Here is a 21494-nt window from a genome sequence, read left to right on the forward strand (position 1 = left end):
TGGAAAAGCTTGGTAAATTATGTTCAAGTAAATTAATTTTTGTAAGTTATATTTCTCAGCACCTAATCAATACTTATGTGCAAGAAAATTTTAATCATGTAAATTTTGGTAGAATTTATTTTTAGTAAATTTTGAGAGGTTATAATTTTTTAATTTAAATTATTTTTTTACCCATTTATGATAAAAAAAGGAAGAAATGATGCAGTGGTAAGTTTTGATTGATAGAATTTTAAATGATTAATTTTGTTAGGTTATAATTTTTGAGTTTAAATCAATTGCTTCATAAATTAGAACAATATATATGTGACTGATCTACAAGTAAAATTCATTTTTCGAATTTTTGAAATGAGCTGATTGATAGGTTATAATTTTGGTAAATTAATTTTGATGATTTACAATTTTATGCACATAATCAATAATTATGTCCAAGGGAATTTTGATTACATAAATTTCAATGACTTATTTTTGGTAAATTAATTTTGATAGGTTATAATTTTTTAATTTAAATTAATTTTTTACGTAAATTTCTTTATAAATTGGAACAATATAGGTGATTGATTGATAGCTCATGAGTGTAATTAGTTTTCATAAATTAATATTAATTAATATATATAGTTTGTAAGTAGAGACTGAGCCTCTTTCTAGTCGTCATATATACTCTAAATTAGGAGATCTGGTTGATCATCACGTAGGCACTGAACCAAAAAATTATTCACAAATTTTATAGTATTAGGTATATTATATTAGATTTTGTTTGAAAATGTAAAAAAAAAAAGATATCATATATAATTTTATTTAAGAATATAAAATGAAAAATTCTGGTAAGATATTATCTTTTAAAATATTAATGAATTAATTTGTTGTATAATATTAACTTGTTATATTTTCAAAGTTTTTTTATCAACTTATTAGAATATTATTATTACATGTTAAGATTAATACATAATATATATATATATATATATATATATATATATATATTAATTAAATGCCGATATTGATTGATGGATAGATATGAATTAAAAATATTTTTCTTTTTATTATCAAAATTTTAAACTTAAAGAAAATGTGAGATGTATTTTAATTCGTGCTTGACAGCCATGCTTGCATCTCTGCAGGCAAAAACACAGAAGGAGGAAAGCAAGCATCAGCCACGCGATCAAAACGACAAAAACAAAAACGAAACGACAGGAAGTGACACTTATACCTTGATAGCGTGCTGCAAACGCACATCTATCGATGGCGACATCCCTCTCTCCCCCTCCCCCTGTCCTGCAACAGATCATCCTGCAGAAGCCAGGGGCGGCATCCCTCTCTCCCCCCTGCCCGCAACAGCCACTGGCGGTATCCCCTCTCTCCCCCTATCCTGCAGAAGCTACTGGCGGTACCCACTCTCTCCCCCTATCCCGCCATTGCTGTTGGCGGTACCCCTCTCCCCCTCTCTCCTAGTCAGCCTATCTCGCCATTGGCACTGGCGGTTCAAGCTTCCCGCCAATGGCGACACCCACGTAAGAAACCGACCCCTCCGTAATTTGTTATAAATGAGACTCCATTCCGTAAATAATTTCTAAAAGAAATCCTGTAAAGTAAATTTGCCTACGTAGTGATCTTTAGCTTGGCTTGCTTAGAAGGTGAGCGCGCGTGAAGGTAGAGAGTGTTTGCAAATTGCATTTGTTGATAAAGGAATGCAGATTGGTGCTTCCTGCGTTCTTTTCAGAATATTTTTTTTTCAATGATCATTTTAGAAGTCAAAATCTGTAATCATTATAAAATATAATTTTACATTTTGGATTGATAAGTCTGAATACCAAAAAAAATAGGCGCAGTAAACAACAAACTAGGAATGCAACTCAAACATTAACAAGCAAATACCCTTTGATTTAACAACTTAAAATTAGGAGCTGCTGCTAATTTACGAATACCAAAAAACCAAGGAGAAATGCACAGGTCAAGCAAATATAAAACCAGAAAATAGAATCACCAAGCTTACACTTATAATTTTATTTTATTTTGAAAGAACACACACTTATTATTAAATTGTGTAAAAAAAGTATTAAATACTTATTTTCTTGGTGCAAAAAGTATTAAATACTTCATTGTATCTCTTTATTTTAACATAAACATTATACATAACATAAGTAAATTTGAGGTTTAATTATCTGGTTTCTATACTTGATATTTACTGATTTTCTACGGTGGAGACGTAAGGGAAATGGTTCACGTGGTTAAGTAAGAAAACAGCCTACAGTAGGTAAATAATATTTCAATAGGTCAATTAAAATTGAACCAGTAATTATGAAATGACCTTTAAGCCCCTTGTAAAAATGGTTTACTTACTTTACAGGATCATTAACATCAATTACGATAGCCTATTTAATTTAAAAATCATTTTAAAATAACCCATCAGCAGGTTTATGGTAATTTTTCACCCACCAACTTTTATATTATATATTCGACGATCACTAAATAACACAGAATACGGGTGCCTACAAACATTAAAATGCTATTTAAATACGGGTGCACTGGTGAATCATTTAATTGATAGTTCACCCTAGAATCTACCTTATATGAAAAAAACATTACCTTTTCATTCATTTAATCGGGTTAAACAAGTGTTGACGTGTGCAACAAAAAAGTGACAAAGCATAAAGTCATCAAATATGTTTTATTTCTTAGTTTGCATATAAAATAAAATTAACATTACACTTTAATCCCTATAAAAAATTGGCATGTCTATGAAATTAAGATACTCTTTAGTTCGTATATAAAATCTTTTTTAAAAAGAATAATTGAATGTATTCTTTTTTAATAATTTTAATAATAGAATTATGATGTATATAATGATATTGATATTTAAAAAGTATAACGTAGAATTTTTTATTTATATTTATTAAAGGTACATTTTAATATTTTTAATACACATAACTTAAATAAAAATATATATATCTCTTTAAAAAAATTAAATGATATGTGAACATTTTTTTAAATTTCAGAGTATTATTGAAAACTAATTACTACTGGAAATATATTCATTTCACATGTCATCAATTAATTTGACTTGATAATGAAAATATAAGATACTTTACCTAACGTTTATCATATACGGATTAATATCAACTTGTTCCATTTAATAACTTCAACATTAAATACTATCAACGTAACAATTAAATATAAATTCGTTTAAGAAAAAAAATATCTTAAAAAAATAACTTAAATCTCTCTTCCACGGCTCCTGATTCAATTCCAAAATTAATAAATCTTCTTTGGAAACTTTAAGCGCACACAAAATCGATATTCTCTTTCTAACGATTTATTTTATCCCAAAGACCAATCAAGATTCGAATACTTGATAAAGATCCCCAAATTATTATCCTGTTTGCATATTGTCACGCTTTTACGTCACTTACGTGTATAAACAAATGCTAAACTATGTAGTTCATTTCGCCAAATAAAAAAAAAAGTATGTAGTTCATGTTCGGTAACCACTTATATATTATTTTATATGGTAGCAATATATTATTTCACGAATAACAAGATTCCTGTCTTGATCAGCATAGGGGTAACTCTGTTTGTGTATCATGGCACTTCTTGTGCTCCATAATATATATTTGTTTTATTTGCCTATGAAAAAAAAAAGTCACACAAAAGTGACAAAATAGGGGAAAAAAAACCCGATACAAAATATTGATAGATAATAGTAATATCTTAAGAAGGCCAATCAAGCTCGTCCAGTGCGCCTTCCAACTTTGAGTGCTAATTCGGTATCAATTTTGAGGGAGATGTCTAGTGCTTTCACAGAATGAGTCAACGAACCACTGCCAAAAAAGCCAAGTCAGTATGGTATTATGTCTGCATCCTCAGTTCATATGATAATTATCTTACAATTAATCCATAACGGACTAGGTTCGATCCTGATAAAAGAACATGCAATAAGCAAGAGTATGGTATTATTATCAGGAAATAGCACTATATGTGAGTTTTTTATACAATAACAACCATGCCATGCCAATTACCAAAATAGAAAAAAAAAATCATCGTAATCATTGACTTAGAAGAATCAAGAAAAGGATTCCTACCCTACATGTATGGTACAGAAGATTGTAATTTATAAAAACAGGATATTTGTTGACGCATGCATTGGCCAACATTGTTTAAGAGTTATACACCATGTTGGTTTTAATTATAGGTGAGCATGAGTCGGTGTATGCAAAAAGAATGTTGGTTTTAGTTATAGGTGGATGAGTCAGTCTAGTTCGTTTTGATCTGCATTTAGAAAGACAGCCAACCTAATCTACTTCTAAATGGACCACAATTATGCCTTGTCTGTGTCTATAACCCATTTGGCCCACGGGCTAACGGACTGGTCTTTAGGACCAATAATAAGAAGTCATAAAAAAAACTTTAAAAATTGTAAATATTACATATAAAATACGATTAATGAAAAATATAAGAAAATGTAAATGACTTAATGAAATAATAAATTTTAAAAGAGTTACATTTATGTAACTCAAACATCAGATAAACAATAAAACAACTCAACAACTCACTTTTTATATCAAGAAACTATAAATATTTGAATACTAAGTAATATATCAGAATACACTAAACACCAAGAAGTTTTATCCAAATACTTAATAATCTTATCCTAAATATATCAGAATATACTAAACACGAATAATTTGATTGATTTAATTCAAACTTAAAAATATAATGGACTATCCAAACCGAACCAATCAGACTAAAATCGGATTGATTTGGTTTGGGTCATCAAATTATGATTTATTTTTCAAGTTAATACCTCTAATTATTGTCTATTTTATATAATTTTTTAATTTCATATTAATGCAAGATAAAAATATTTCAAGATCTTCAACGACTAAATATTTATTTAAGTAGAAAAGGAAGCAAAATGTATAATAATACCAGATTCTATGAAGTGGAACAACCAAACTTAAAGTTTACCTAGAAATGTAGGTCACTCCGCTTTGCCCAATTTTATGTACAGTATCTAGTGTGACATTGCTTGATGCCTGACATCACAAAAATTACACTAGAAATTAGTACCTAAAGTCATCCTCGTCCAAATTTATGAGAAGAATGCTACTACCATTCCCTCTAGCACTCTCTGATTGGCTGAAATCTGTAGATAACCACCAGTTTTGATGATCTCATATTTAAATTAAGATAGAACCTTTAATGATAAGTGAGACCCATTAAAATTGTTCATCTTTAACAAATTTTGGTCAATCACAAAGCGTGTTGAAAAAAGTGTTAGAGAACGTCGCTAGCATTTCTCAATTTATGATATCCACATAATATCCGAGATTCTGAAATTAAGTGACCCAAGTTAATCAAGATCACGACAATGCAAGAAAAACCAACTAGTCCAAAGGAAAAAGAGAATATGACTTAGCAAACTGATGACAACCAAAACAATATCTTTCACCGCATGAGCCATGAACCCATAAAAATATGATCTCTAGGCATAAGGGCCAACATTAAAGAGTACCCATAATTTTGGACATCACATATCGCTGAGCGAATTTCCATCTATCTCTTTAGACGATTAAACAACTGAGTAGACATGCTAGTTTCTCAACAAATTGACAGACACAAGAATGATAGAAATAAAAATATAAAACCAGTACCAAAATATTCTGCATCGTTTATTCTAACAAATAATCAAAAATATTTTGTGAAGATTAAACTAAGCAAATTTAGTCGTGAATACCTCAGTCTCATATCTCCCATTTATCAACTGCACAGCTTCTTTTAGCATAGATATGTCCACATCCCCATTTGGTAGAGGTACAACCATATTGTCCAACATTATTCGAGTCAAAGAAGTCTTTGTTTGAGATGAATAATGTAAAACTTCTTCCACTTCCTCAAGAGTCCTGGTCTCCACCTGGAAAAAACACAAAAAAAACCTTGAAACACCAATGGCACCCCACTGAAGTTATGCCACTCAGCAGTTACATGGCATTTACCCAAATATTCATATTGAGGACAGGTGAAGTTTTAGATGAGTATCTGATAGGAAATTAGCTTCTAAATGGATAGGCCCTTTAAGGTATACTCTAGAACGCCCAAACATAGTAAGGCCTGAGAGTTGTAGTGAGCACTGTGGGTTAGTGAGTTAGTTAGAGGAGAGAGAAGGTGAGGAATATTTCTGTTATAATTGGGATTGTGGATTTGGCGGTGGGGTATGATGGATTTAGAATAAAAAGTGGAGCTCAGATAACCTTTCTCTGACTTAGGGGAGCATTGCTCTCATTTCATTCGTGCCTTTCTCTTTTCAACACACTCATTCTGATATTTTGTTGTTTCCATTGATAACTAAAAACATATCAGTATCATTACACCAGATACAGTTACTAGGGCAGTAGGGACGAGAATTTCAGTTGTCACCACTGCAAATGTGGCAGGCAGGAAAGGAAGGAGGGTACGGAGGTGTGAAATCTGGTAAAGGAAATGATAAGAGGGATGCAAGGGGGAGAAGGGCAACCAGTCAATCATTCAATTCAATAAGGAATTAGGACTCTACTGCAGGAAGGAGACCCTCAACAAACCACATGTATTTCTTTCTATCTGCTTTTTTTTGTTTTTCAGTGAAGAGGGATTTTCCCTATTGTAAGGAATTATTACTTGTCAGTAAAATCTATTCCTATCATCTTGTTGCTGCATCAACAAATCATTTGTTACACGAAATAGTTATTAGTTTATTGTGTGGCAAACAGCAGCAACTGCTAATAAGTCACAGTTGGAACCTGGCAAGTGTCACAATTTTCATGAACTTTCGAAGTTGAGAAAAGACCACAAAGACCTCAAAATGGAAAAAAGAAAAGAAATGTGTAGAACAATGAAAGAGAGCACCACCTCAACCTCCATTTGAAGATTGTTTTGCTCCAGATACAGGTCAACAGCTTTAAGAGCATCAGCAACACCTCCAGCTGCTGATATATGATTATCTTTTATCATCACCATATCAAACAAACCCATCCTATGGTTCCGACCTCCACCAATTAATACCTATCAAAGCACATGTACACTAGCTTATTGAGTAAACTTTATGTGCAAAAGTATAAATGGTTATTAATTACTGGAAGGAAGTGACCAAAAGTCCATACCGCCCACTTATCCACTAAACGAAGACCTGGAGCAGTTTTTCTAGTCTCCAACATATATGCAGGGTATGCTGCATTTGCCATTGCCTGTGGAAAAACATGAAATCTATAACACAGTCAAGAATTATACGATAATAAAGGTTTTACTAATTATTGGGTCAAGTGAGATGTAACACATTACCATCTTTTACATTCAATCTGACTACATACGTCAACTTATTTTCATATTTGTGACATTGATATGTTTCATTACATTTACAAACATCATTGTAAGAAGCCATATTATCATCAACAATTTGTGAAATTATCAGCCTTCATGAGCACTATGAGTAATGGGTAGATGGGGAATTTGGATGCAAAGGGCTGTAACAAGGCAAGTGTAGGAAGGAAGGACTGGAATGAGAAGATAAAACGGAAGTATGGGAGTGAAGAGTGGGTAGAAAATTAGTGCAAAGGGAGGTATTGAGTGAGATTGGCCGCCATTCCTAAGGCAGGAATTCTCACTCTAGGAGTCTCTATTCCCAAGGCTGGAACTCCAGAATCCAGCATTCTCTTATAGTGTAAAGAACACTTCATTTCTGTTATTATTAAAACTAGTTCCTATCAGAAAGTAATGGAGACCATATCACATTATAGATTTGCTTCAACTGTAAGCTATGGTTGCAAAGTGTCTATCAAACTCAAAAAGAAAAGTCTACCAAATGGCAAGACTAGCAATGCTAAATGGTAGTGAATATCAGGCAGCAAAGCCAACAAGATCACAAACCAAGCTTAGCATTGATGAGCATGTTGTCGTGATGACATACCAGGAAAACTAAGATTGGGAAGAATATATACAAAACAAAGTTGGGGTGCACACCAAATCTATCTGGTGGCACAATACTTGATTGTTGTTGCAAATTGCAAAGGTTTTCAAAAAAATTGGGTTAAGATATATGAGAAGCCTACACAGTATGGAAACTATCCTAGACCATAGTTCTCTCAAATATAGCACTTGCCATTGCCACAATAGGCAGTTCATAACACTAACTATAATGCATATAATTTAAAATAACATCTTAAAAAAAAAGAAAAGCAAAAGACAAACTGATATTTGTAATACCATTCAAAACTATAACTATGCACCAAAAACAGCTAATAGAATTTTTAAGTAATTATTCATTTGTGTTTATTATCCCAGACTGAAAAGAACTCATCTCCAACAAGTGAAAACCTTGTTTCGTCCCAAGATAGTTCTGGACTATTATGTTTAAAGTCAGCTGCTATACATGTAGCATAGTGCCATGCTATACATTTAGCATAGTGCAGCTGTGCAAGAACCTATGGCAAGCCATTGAACACTATAGCATGATATTAACAACTATGCTCTAGACAAAATAGCTAAAAACCCAAGTAAATCATCTTAAATCTAACCAATTCAGCCATTTTGCAATTGTGATCCAATATTCCCAACTTTGTCAATAATTGACATCAAATATTTTCAATAGCCTTACAGAGACCTTTAAAACAGCATATAATGTTAGCTAACTAAGTTCAATAATCACAAACTGTTAGGTAGTTGTTAGCATAAGCATATTACAAAAAATTCAACAAAAAGAAAATATTTTAGTAAACAACAGATTACCTTAGTTAAAGTTGCAGTGCCACTCATCCTCTGCATAAAGTTTAGCACTACTCTTTCAGCTACAACAATGTTATGAGCCCGTCCTGCACAATCAATAGAAGTCATTCATGAAATTAATTACAAATGAAGCCACTTGCTTTTGTAATTATGTTTTCCTAATAATGACCTTACCATGAACTCTTCCAAACTGTAGCCCTTTATGGACAAAATCTCCATCATTTTTACTCCACTCCACCTGATAGTTGAAAGTAATCCTACAATAATTCAGCCAAGCACCAACCACAAATATAATGATAGACCATCTGCATATTGCTTTCATACCTTCAGAGAAGGATCAACCTCATGAAATATCATCTCTGCAAGAGCTATTCCAGCAATGATGCCATCCTCCTTTGCCAAAAAATAAGCTTCCACTTCCATGTCAAATGGAATGGTGGCCAAGCATGTTACATCACCTACAATCAAAACAACATTGATACCCAATGTCATGATAACTACCAAATAACAGTATGTATCAGTATTAGCAATTTGCCAAAGCCCAATGGCATAAAAGAATTTACACTTGCTTATAATAAACAGTGAAGATAACATTAACAACTCAAGAGTGTGAATTATAAATTTAAAACTCAGGAAGAAACATGGCAGCTAGCGCAAGAAACTTAAGAAAACGTTCAGAAATAAACCTCGATCCCCAGCATCTTCTTCAAGAGCTAGCTTGATAATGCCCTTCAAATCATAAGTTGGGTGCTCAGGAGGCTTTATTGCAAAGGACTCGTACGATATCCTAGAGCTTGTGACTTCAGTTGCAGACATTTTAACAACCCTCCTGCCCTTGTACACAATTTAAAACAAATCAATCTGAAAATACATGAAGTCTATCAGGTGACACATGAAAATATTACCACTATGACCAGCAAAACACTCTTCAGTAAGTTTCTAAGCATATAGGGCCTGTTTGGATAAACAACTTAATTAAAGTATAGAATCACCTGTATTGTAAGTTATTTTTATCATCGAAAGGGGAATAGGATTAAACGAATTTTACATAAGCTGTAAGTTGTTTTCATAAGCTATCCTAAAGAGCTTATCAGAATAAGTAGAAAAAAAAAGTAAACAACTTAGGGACTTATCAAAAATTATTTTCATAAGTTATACCAAACACTTACACAAGTGCTCATGTATAAGATAAGTCCAAATAAGCAGTAAATAAGCTCTTTCAAACAGGGCCTTAATCAATTACATATGTAAATCTAGCAAGGCAATCTAGCTCAGTTGGTTAAAGAGGGTGCGTATGTTGTTGTAAAGTTCCCGGTAACTGTCTTTGATTCCTACGGATCAAAAATAAAATTACATGTTTAACTAATTATTTAATTCCAATTGCCAGGATTCATACACAAACAGTAACAAGAAATTCATATTAACTACGCATACACGTTGCCATTTACAAACAAAAATAGAAGTATTGGCATACATGTTTAATAAACATCACCATATATATCACCGAGTAACACTAGCAAGAAAAATGCTTGATTTAATTTGACAATAACACTTGTTTAACCTTATTTTTCACTATACCCTATTCTAGAATTATAATAACAATCACAAGTTCTTTCTCAGAATAATATTTTACCTGACTTTTGAATGTGATTGCGGTGGGAGTTTAAGTGAGAGGCTGTAAGAAATGAACCAAATTACTGAAACGTAAGGCTTTTGGAGAGAGACGTGTTTGTGTTTGCTACGAACACTTAACAAAAGCAATGAAACGAAACGCCGCATTTTATTGCGGGGATAAGATAAAGAAGAACAAAGACCTTAGTGGAGGTAGAAACGCTGTGGTGGATTCTCTAGCGTGAAAAACGGGTCGTAGCAAGAATTCTTGTTTGTTGCAGCTTATAGCCATATTCAAACGCAATTTGAGAATATTTTCTCTTCAGTTTCAAAATTCGTGATTTCGAAGTTGGGGAAATTATTGACTGGTGTTTCTGGCACTATTAATTTGAAGATTTTATCAAGTTTGTTTTGGGACTTCAACCAGAGAGGAGGATAGGCAATGCAGATGGCATGAAAGTTGGGAGTGACCTTTATTCTGATTCTGAAATCAAAATAGTTCATTCCTAGTGTGACTCACTAAGTTATTCTGATTCTGAAATTACTTTTTTATTATTTTTAATATATATGTAAGAATCTTATTCATTATTTTTAGTAGATTTTTTTCTTTTAATTACATTTTTTTATTAATAAAAAATTCAAACCAAGGTCTTGGTTTAAGAAGTTAAATCTAATATTACAAGCCATTGATGCTAGTAACGATAATAATATCAAACTTTATTTTTTTTATCTTCAATCATACACACGTATGATATCAAGTTATCCGCATTTGAGAAGTTTTTTTCTCCCTTTTTTTTTAATTTTGTAATTTTTTTTTTCATTTTTTCCTTATCTTATTACTATATGACATGTAAAAATTATTTAATCAGTAAAATACAATTTCAATATTTCATTTACTAATAATTTAATTATATGCAAAAAAAATATTTATAAACTTCTATATTATTATAAAGTTATATTTTTACAAAATAATTTATTTATTTATGATATTCTCTAAACTTATGGCATGCTCTGATATTTCCAAATATAAAAGGTATGGTCAGCAGAAGAGCTGAATGAGCCAAACAGAAATATTATCCAGTGGTCCTAGGTAGTAAAAATTAAAGAAAAAACTAGTGGTATTTATGACGGGAGCTGCACTATCATTTTATAGAAATTATAAATTTGATCCATTCAATAAAAAAATTTAATTTTGAAGGTTGAATCATGATAATTTAATATATACAAAAAGAAAACTATTAAGTAGAGTAGTTTGTGTTATCTTCAATATTAAATTTATATACAATGAAAAAAATTAACATAATATAATATAATTTTATTCATATATTATATCAAGTTTTATTCAATTGTTTTGTGCGTGAACTAGAAATGGAAGAGAACTGCACATACCTGTCCTAATGATTGTTACTAATTGTCCTATTTTTATTTTTGAAAAGGATTATAAATTGTCCAATAAGATACTTAAAACTTTGTCAAATCAAGGCAAATTAACCCAACATGAATCCTTTTATAAACATATTTCCAAAACAGATTTTTTTTGAAACTTTTTACGCAGGGTCTGTTTTTTATACGAGTTTCACCATTCTCTTTGGTGAAACAACATATATCACCATTTGTGTTGATATAAAATGAGTAAAAAAAATCATGTGGTATGTTTCGCCATCAGCATTGATGAAACACATTGTTATCCCGTACAATGTCAGCACCATGCATTTTGCAAGACTGGCAAAACACCTCATGTGGTTCCGCAAACATTGTTGGCAAAATACGAAGCTCCATTGGGTTTCGCAAACCCCATTAGCAAAACATGTATAAGATGGGTTTTGCGCAGTGCACAGGAAGCTTTTTCAGAGCATTATTTTTGTAAGTATAAAAATAAATTAATGTTATTTGTTATATATAACCGAATTCATCATATACCAAAATATAACTACAAAAAAATTGTTATAAATAATTAATCATAATAATAATAACTTCTAAAAAATTAATCTAATTATATAAATTACTACTTCAGTTAAATTTGAGATTAAAACTTAATTCTAAAAAAATTATAATTGTAAATGATACGTTAATTTAAAAATGAGAGATACAAGCAAATATTAACATGATAGAGATATGGGAAATAACAAACTTGGAGGAAATCTTGGGACTGCAATGCACATTGTCTCCCAAGTTTTGCTTTCAGAAAACTAGAAAAATCTTGCACAAGTGTATTTATTTTGCAACTCATAAGGTGTTATATAAAGGGGAGGGAAGAGAGAATGGGGTAGCTGGCTCCCAAAAAAACAAATAATACTTCTGAAAGGCTAGCTTTTTTCGTATTGATAGCTGCAACTTTTTTTTTATAGTTGGCTTTTTGTGTGATGAAAAGACCAAACACAAATGGCGACCTGACTGGAGCAACTTGTGCTGGACGTATTTCGCCAGCACCACTTGCAGAATTATGAGGTGTTTTTTTTACTCATTTTACGCCAATACGAATGGCGATATAAATGTTTTGTAAAAATAAAATGGCGAAACCCGGTATAAAAAATAGACCCGCTGCTTAAAATGTTTCAAAAGGGACCTGTTTTGGGAATATGTTTGTTAAAGGATCCCTGTCAAATTAATATCTTTGGATTCTAAATGTTGTGATCAAAATTAAACAATTTTTATATTTTGCACGTGCATGCACACACTTACCTCACTATAGTTATAACATTTTAAAAAAATAGAATTGTAGGTCACATAAATGAGGTTGTACTCTCAAGAGAAAATATATTATTTTTTAAATAAAAAAAACTTAATATATTTATTTTATTTAATATTATTTTCATTAAAATATTCTTCAATTAATTGAGTGGTTAATTTTAATGTTTTTTTACTTGATATCAAGTTTTAGTTAATAATAAGTTGAAAAAAATGTTTTTTTAATTAAATGTGATTAATTAATTTTACAGCGAACACGGCATCGTTTTGAACTAAACATAAAAGTAATATGAAAGGTACTAAGATTCGCACATGCTTTGAAGTTATAAGGTCCTTTGAACTAAACAATACTTTTGGACCAAAAATAAACTTTAGCCATCATTTTCCTCCCAAACAATAGTAATATGAGAGAAACAGACTGCAAACATGTAGAACTTACAGTAATATATGGAAGTATAACCATAAAGAGAAGTAAATTCATAAGGAAGAGAGAGATTGGGTTTGGACAATAAGTGGTGAATTGTTAACAGTAGAATTATCTGTCCAATTCTTTTCACCCCAATGCCATAACATGCTCTCCCAGAAACAGAAATCCTCAAAGCAAGTGTTCAATCTTGGGTCTTTTATCTTAATTTTCCAGTGACCATCACTGTAGTTTCCCTTTTCAGCTTGTCGACGATCCCACTCTAATGCAGCCTTCTGCTTGGACCTAAGCAAACAGAACTTCTGCAAGTTTTCTGGCATTGCATCATGCACCTTCCACCATCTTGCATGAGCTACATTGCTTGCAAACTCCTGCAGGATGTCCACATTCCAGTTGCAGTCATAGTCTCGGAAGCAAAGCCATGGCTTATTACCCAGATAATGGATGACATAAAGGATTGGTGGATCAGCTCTGAAGAGACGAGTTTTCATTGCTTTTTTCTCTTCCTCATCACCTTCCCAGAAGTGCTTCAAGAAGTTCATGTGTTTTGGAATCCGGTGCCACCATGTGAAGAGTTCATTCAGATACCCCTGGTCCCCACCATTGTAGGAGACAATCTCGTTGATGTGATCCATAAGAAGTTGAAATGTACAATTTGATGGTTCAACCACCATTACACCTGAGTTGAACAGCGTAGCATTGTTTCCTATGGCAGATATTTCTGGCATCTCAAAAAGGAAATCGATGTTTCTAAGTATAAGAAGGTCAGCATCAATGAAAATGATTTTATCATAATCTGTTAGCTGCCAGAGACGGAATTTGCTGTAGTTCCACTCGTTATATGCCTCTGGTTCTGCTTTTGGATTCCTGATTCTTTGGATTGTATGGATCTTCCATCCAGCAGCCTTCAAGCCCCCTCTATGATACTCACTAATTGTTTCATCAACAAGAATCACAAGATCTCGTGTTGAACCCGACATGCGAATACTCTGAGCTGCAGTAATGGCTCCACAAACATACATCTGTGCAGAGTGCAGGATGGTTGCATAAGCTTCTCGGTGTGGCCTTTCTGAATAAAAATTTTCTGTTAAAGGAATACAGTTAGTCTCTGATCAACATATCCAGTTAACTTTATAGATCATGAAACTTCAAAGGTGACAAAATTTTTAGAAGCCACATTAAGCAACAGACCAGGTGTGACACCTAGGCTTGTATCTTTGGTATGTATTTTAAGAATGACAAGAGTATTACTTGAATTAAACTAATCTTTAAAACAAAACAGTAAAAGCAAAACTAATTTCAAGTATGGTTAGAGCATTTTCCTTGGCTGACCTTTTATTTTCTTTTTTGTCTTCAATAGAAGAAAATGTGGTGCACTTACATTTTGAAACTAAAACTGAATGTTGCTTACAGAACAAGATGGAAACAAGATTTTGGGGGAAGGAGAAAGAACAAGGAGCAAGGACAAAATGAAAGCATAGCATAGAAACACGAGTTCATTTGAACCAGACCTTTAGCTTTCAAAGGAACTGTCAGTTCACATGAACCAATGGGCAGCTGCAGCTTCTCTCTAAGTGTATTCAGGTTGGGTTCATAAAGCCAGGTATTCCCTTCACGCTGTATAAGTTCCTTGCAAGTAAAGAGATTTGGGGTTGGGAAGCAATCAGTGATCAAAAGCAAACGCACAGGATGATATCCTTTGGATGAGGCAGCAAGTCTCGCAGCTTCAATCTGCAGGTGCAAACGAGCTACATCTCTTGACCAGCACCCTGACTTGTCGCAGGGAAGCTTGACAGCAATAAGATCAAGCCGAGGCTTTCCTGGTACCTGAATCCTAGGTAGTGTTGGACATGTAGGGAACTCGTATTCTTCTTCTTCGTCTATCCATTCTGGATACAGGACATCCCAAGTAATATTACTTGAAGTGTAGTTCAGGTGAAGGACTACATGCTCAGCTTCTGGTATCAGCTCCTTCCACTGGTCATTCTCACTGTCATTGAAGTTTAATAAGCCAACACCCTGGTATGTATCCTTATCCTTCAAATTTTCAAGAACATTAGATACTTGGTCCCACTCAATATTTAATAATGATGCATAACGTGAATCAATGCCATTGAACCCTCCTTTCCAGTTGTTTATAAAAGTTGGCCTGCAAAAAACAAGAAATTAACAAAATAAAGAAAGATGTAATTATATACAAATCACTGTTTATAATCTGCAAAAATAAATTGCCACAGCATTTCAAGAAGACAAGACATAATCTTTGAAGGGATGTATACATATTACATAGACAGATACAAATTAATAATTGTAAATTAATTCTCCATTCTAATAAGGCATTGATGCACATTGCTGTGTTGGGAATCCATGAGAAAACTTCATTTTCTAGAAAAGTACAATTTGTTGTACAATTATAATTTCTCTATATGATAACAGGAAACTACCAAAGCTAAAATACAATGATGCAACATGTGAAAGCATGGAAAAAGAAAAACAGACATACCGTGATAAAGAGTTTGATAGATGATCAGTATTATAAACAGCTGGAGGATGGAAAATTGTAACTAAGGTTCCCAATACAATAATAACCAAAACTAACTTCCAATTCGGCCTGCAAGTTATAATCCTGTCTTGGAATGGAATATGCAACGCCTTCTCAACATCTTTAAAATCTTTAATTCTTTGAGACCTTCTCTTGCCAGTATCCTCACTGCACCAAGAAAAGAACAAAAAAAAAAAAACAGTATCAGTATCAGTATTAGTATTTTATAAATATGAGAGAGTCCAAATAGCAAGAGCAAGCAGCAATATAGTTCAACAAGAAGCAACTAAGTATTTTATCACTTCCAATGTATGCATGAATCTCAAATCCAACTCTTAGTACATTGATAATACATTAAGATCCTATCAACATATCACACCGAAGGTTTTAAAAAACGATCTGCAACAGTGATTGTGGCTGCAACATCAAGGTTTTTTGAAAGTCCTCATTAATGTAATATACAGAACCACAGTTATTCAACTGCAGCTGTCTTAGTTAGATTTAACCATAGTGGTTAAATGTCTATTACACGTTAGTTAGACAGTTAGAAGTTAGTTAGAAATCTGAAATCTATCTATAAATACAGATCTGTAATCTCAGAATAACTAGCAAATGAAATCATTATTTATTCCCTTTTATCAGTTTTTCATTTTCTCTCAAATATATCTCTTCAGATTTCTTTTACCGAAACCGCAATGCGACCTCAATTGTGGCCGCATCCCGCAATGTCAAGAAATGCGATGAAACCACGATCGCAACCGCAATGTAAAACCTTAGGTCATACAAATTCGCAATTATGGCATCTGAAAATCGCCTCTCTGATGGGGCAGAAATAGTTTTCCGCTACACAAACTTCGCCGGCAGACCGTAGAAATAAAAGCAACACTCACAACAAAACATCAAATAGATGTGACATCTAATATGAAACTCAAGATCATTAAAACCAAACACGAAAATTGGGAAACGAAGATGAACTAGTTAAGTAGTAAATTACAAAAGTATCCCAGCCACAAGCAAGGAATTTCATTTCCAACTAAGATTAAGTAACCTGAAGGAAGAGGAGGAGCGGTGGCGCGGTTCCACGGAGCTCGGGGAGGGTCCCCTCATTGTCCGATTCAGCTCAAGGGAGCATCAGATTTCGCCAAACGATAGCAGAATGCAGGGACAAAAAGGTCAAAGTAGGAGAAAAAGTAAGTCTCACAATTCAAAAGAAAGAAAGATCAAGCAAAATAGAATTGAAGGAAAGAGCTATAATCAGAGCTGGGAATGGGATGACCGTGGTCGTGGAGGGGTTAAACCGGCATTTTATCAGTTTGTAAGAAGTTTAGAGACCTAGTCAGCTAGTACTACTTCCCTATATTTCATTTATTTTAATATTTTTATTTTTATTTTTCATTTGAACATTGTTTAGAATTTTACTGTTAAAGAAAATGTTAATGTCTGACTGAAGAAATTAAACATAACAGATATTTAATCCATTGCGTTAGAATCCTTGGTTTAAGAAATGTAATTAATAATGTTATTTACTAATAATTTGTGTTAAAATTATTTTCAACTTGCTAAAATGATTTTTAATTTTCCATTATTATTTTTTTTTATGATAAATATATAATAATTAAGAGATAGATAAATATGAATTTATAGTTAAAAATATAATAAATACTTCTGTCTTAAAGTTTTTTAGATAATGAAATAGTTATAATTAAATATTCTTTAATAATGGATAAATATAAAGAAATTAATGCATCAAATAGATTTTTTTTCTTATTTTAATATTCACACACATTTCATTTTTAATATATTTTGATTTAATTATTGATGCTGCCTGCACCTGCCTATTTTTACATTTTTTGGGATTTGGAAGCTGTCACATTTAACAATCTTCTAAGGATTATTTTTCATTAATTGATACAATTTTATACTGTAGTTAGTAGGGTGCAGAAGTTGTAAGTATTGTTCAGCTAGTGTGATATTGTCAACATTTTAAAATTAAATTAATGATCTGAAAGTAGCTCTTTATTTTATTTTATAAGCTATACGACATCTTTTAAATCATTGGGATTTAACAAGTAAACTGATGTCCAATCAAGTAAAAAAAAAAAAATTACTATGCTTATACACTTTTCATTTCTCTTTATTTTACTGGAGACTTGCATACTCTCCTCGGTCTCCGCTTTCTCTCTCTCTGATTTTTTCTTTCTTTCACATTCTCTTTTTTTCATTCTTGTTTTTTTTTAGCTTCTCTCTTTTTTTTTCAAATCATACACACGTATGATATCAAGTTATCCCTTTTTTTTCAATTTTGGAATTTTTTTTCCTTATCTTATTACTATATGACATATAAAAATTATTTAATCAGTAAAATAGAATTTCAATATTTCATTTACTAATAATTTAATTATATGCAAAAAAATGTTTATAAACTTCTATATTGTTATAAAGTTATATTTTTACAAAATAATTTATTTATTTATGGTATTCTCTAAACTTATGTCATGCTCTGATATTTCCAAATATAAAAGGTATGGTTAGCAGAAGAGCTGAATGAGCGAAATAGAAATATTATCCAGTGGTCCTAGGTAGCAAAAATTAAAGAAAAAACTAGTGGTATTTATGACTGGAGTTTCACTATCATTTTATAAAAATTATAAATTTGATCCATTCAATAAAAAAAATTATTTTGAAGGTTGAATCATGATAATTTAATATATAAAAAAACTATTAAGTAGAGTAGTTTGCATACAATGAAAACAAATTTGTTTTGTGTTATCTTCAATATTAAATTTATATACAATGAAAAAAATTAACATTATATAATATAATTTTATTCATGTATTATATCAAGTTTTATTCAATTGTTTTGTGCACGAACTAGAAATTGAAGGGAACTGCACCAAACTAGTGCATACTTGGGCAAAATAACGTAAGAGGATGGTTTTTCAAACTTTTTTTTTCAGAGGGTCTGTTTGTAAACTTTTTTTGGAGGGAATCCTTTTTTTTAAGGTATCCCGCCAGCATGAGGAGTGGGTTAACGTATCTCGCCAGCACGAGGAGCGGGTTCTTCATGCATGGGGTTCCGCCACTTCCATTGGCGAGATACCCCATGCCATCCCACCTCCATGCATTCATCCATCATTCATGTGTTTATTTCCGCCGTCAAAGTGGCGGTATTGGTGCAGGCTGGTTCCGCCAATGCCATTTGCGGTATTGGTGTAGGCTAAGCTGTTCCACCAGTGCCATGAGGGTAGGTTTCAATTCATGCATGACTGTGTCTTTTTGCTAGGGTTCATAAGCTTTTCAGAAATAATGAAGAAAAAATTAAATAGGGTTTCAGAAATAACAAGCTTTAATTTATTTTTTTACGTTGTAAGGAAAGTTTTTCCTTTGCCTTTAAATACGAGTCTTTGCACCTACAATACCAAATAAGCATTCTTCTCTTGTCTTGTCTTTTGATTGAGTGTTTTGAGTTTTTGGAGTTTAAGTTTGTGGTGTTTGAAACAAAATTTGACTGGTGGTGGTGTTATTCAAAGCTTCAATTAGGTATGATGTAAATTTTTATATTATTATTATTATTCAATTTTAGTTAGTAATGATTTGAGTTATTAATTATATTACTTAAATTTTCAATCAGGTAATATAATTAGAATTGATATTTAATTATTTGTAATTATTTTAGTTAATAATTATATTTAAAATAAAATATAAGTGAATTCAAGAAAATATTATATAGTATTAGATAGATGTATTTAATTTTTCGAAGTATTTTCTAGTATAAAAATAATCTAATCTAATATTAGATAGTATTAGATATATTTTATTTGTTATAGTCAGGAGTAGGTAGATGCGTTTAAAAAAAAAGTAGATAATATTATATAAGTGTGTTTAATTTATCGTAGTTATGGATAGTGTAAAAATAAATTAATTTTATTTGTTATAAAAAAAATTGTAGATAATATTAGATAAGTGCGTTTATAAAATATTGTGTTTAAATTTTTATACATATATCTAGTGTTAAAAAAATATTTCTTGTTTAAATTTTCGTAATGTTATTTGTTATAAAATAAATGATAGATAGTATTAGGTAGGTGCGTTAAAAAAATATTTGTGTTTAAACTTTCATAATTACTTCTAGAGTAAAAATAAATTAATGTAATTTGTTATAAAAAAAATTATAGATAATATTAGGTTGTCCGTTTAAAAAATACAATCCATTTTTAATTTTTTTTACTTATTTGTAGCGTAAAAAAAATTAATGTCATTTGTTATAAAAATAATTTTAGATAATATTAGGTTACTTTCATTTAAAAAATATTATTTGTTTTTAATTTTTTGTACTTTGTAAAAATAAATTAATGTCATTTGTTTTAAAAAATAAATTATAAATAGTATTAGGTAGGTGCGTTTAAAAAATATATGTGTATAATTTTTTTAGTTATTTCTAATATAAAAATAATTCAATGTTATTTGTCGTTTAAAAAAATTACAGATATTATTAGGTTGTGTCCGTTTAAAAAATACTATGTGTTTTTAAAAAATAATTCAATCTTAATTGTAGATTTAGAATATTTAATTTTTAAGTTATTAAAATTGCTCCGAAATGAAGTTTTATTATTTTTTGAATGAAATTTTAATCTGTAATATTTATTAGATATAGATAAATGTTTTTAATTGAAGTTTTGTTATTTTTTGGTATGTCTCCCATTTTAATACCAATTTTAATTGAAGATTATTTGATATATAGTATTTATTAGATTTATATATATATATATATATATTTTAGAATTAACTTATAATCTGTAGTGTGTTATTTTTTAGATTTAGAGTATTTAATTTTGGAGTTAATAAAATTGCTTCGTAGTTGAATTTTTGTTAGTATGATTAATTATTTATAAAAAAATTTGTAGGTATATTTTGGTATAAGATGAATTCTGTTATAGCAGTCTTGTCTTTCAATGGAAGGGTATATGAAGAGAATATCGGTATAATATTTGAAGGCAGTAAAAAAGCAATTCAAATTAATCATGGAATGAGTTATAATGCGTTGAAAAAAAAAAAAGATAGGAGAAAAGGTAAGGTTAACAAATAATGAAATTATTTCTTGTATAAGCTGTAGATTTTTAGTTTCAGGAAAATATATTGCATTACAAATTTGTGATGACGAAGATGTTGAAACTATGATCGAAAGTTTTCGACGACAAGAACAAATGTCAGTTTTAGAATTATACATAGAAAATGATGTTGTTGGTGGTTTTATGTTTCATTCTGCAAATTCTGTTAGATCACGTGGACATAATTTATCTAATAATGAGACGAAACCGCCAAAAAATGTAAGCAATTTACATGAGGATGAAGATGAAGATGAAGATGATGATGATTATCTTGTGTCTAATTCATACGTTGAAGACTCTTTAGATGAAGATGATAGTGTTAATGGTATATATGATACACATGATGAAGTCACAGACATGGTTCAACCAATTA

The 21494-nt window shown here is 31.2% G+C and overlaps 2 protein-coding genes across 5 annotated transcripts; both read right to left on the minus strand.

The window, feature by feature from the left end:
* Nucleotides 1–3468: 3468 nt before the first annotated feature.
* Nucleotides 3469–12571, minus strand: LOC114397453 (nicotinate-nucleotide pyrophosphorylase [carboxylating], chloroplastic-like). 4 transcript variants are annotated; one of them, XM_028359490.1, is made up of 12 exons: nucleotides 12491–12568; nucleotides 10563–10843; nucleotides 10382–10423; nucleotides 9435–9577; nucleotides 9073–9206; nucleotides 8923–8986; nucleotides 8752–8834; nucleotides 7131–7214; nucleotides 6880–7032; nucleotides 5732–5908; nucleotides 4963–5030; nucleotides 3492–3815 (listed from the first exon to the last, which is right to left on the minus strand). In XM_028359490.1, the coding sequence occupies exons 2-12, from the start codon at nucleotides 10649–10651 to the stop codon at nucleotides 3719–3721; spliced, it is 1134 nt and encodes a 377-aa protein (XP_028215291.1). In that variant the 5' UTR covers nucleotides 10652–10843; nucleotides 12491–12568; the 3' UTR covers nucleotides 3492–3718. The 4 variants fall into 4 exon arrangements, with proteins under 4 accessions (XP_028215304.1, XP_028215291.1, XP_028215296.1 ...); XM_028359503.1 differs by lacking the exon at nucleotides 4963–5030 and having other exon boundaries at nucleotides 3469–3815; nucleotides 12491–12570; XM_028359495.1 differs by lacking the exon at nucleotides 10382–10423 and having other exon boundaries at nucleotides 3669–3815; nucleotides 12491–12571.
* Nucleotides 12572–13332: 761 nt separating this feature from the next.
* On the minus strand, nucleotides 13333–17328 carry LOC114397442 (putative UDP-glucuronate:xylan alpha-glucuronosyltransferase 3). The gene is made up of 4 exons (XM_028359481.1): nucleotides 17062–17328; nucleotides 15975–16181; nucleotides 14983–15620; nucleotides 13333–14555 (listed from the first exon to the last, which is right to left on the minus strand). The coding sequence occupies exons 1-4, from the start codon at nucleotides 17118–17120 to the stop codon at nucleotides 13525–13527; spliced, it is 1935 nt and encodes a 644-aa protein (XP_028215282.1). The 5' UTR covers nucleotides 17121–17328; the 3' UTR covers nucleotides 13333–13524.
* Between the last annotated feature and the right edge of the window lie 4166 nt (nucleotides 17329–21494).

The sequence above is a fragment of the Glycine soja genome, chromosome 2, assembly GCF_004193775.1.
Source record: "Glycine soja cultivar W05 chromosome 2, ASM419377v2, whole genome shotgun sequence".
Lineage (NCBI taxonomy): Eukaryota > Viridiplantae > Streptophyta > Magnoliopsida > Fabales > Fabaceae > Glycine > Glycine soja.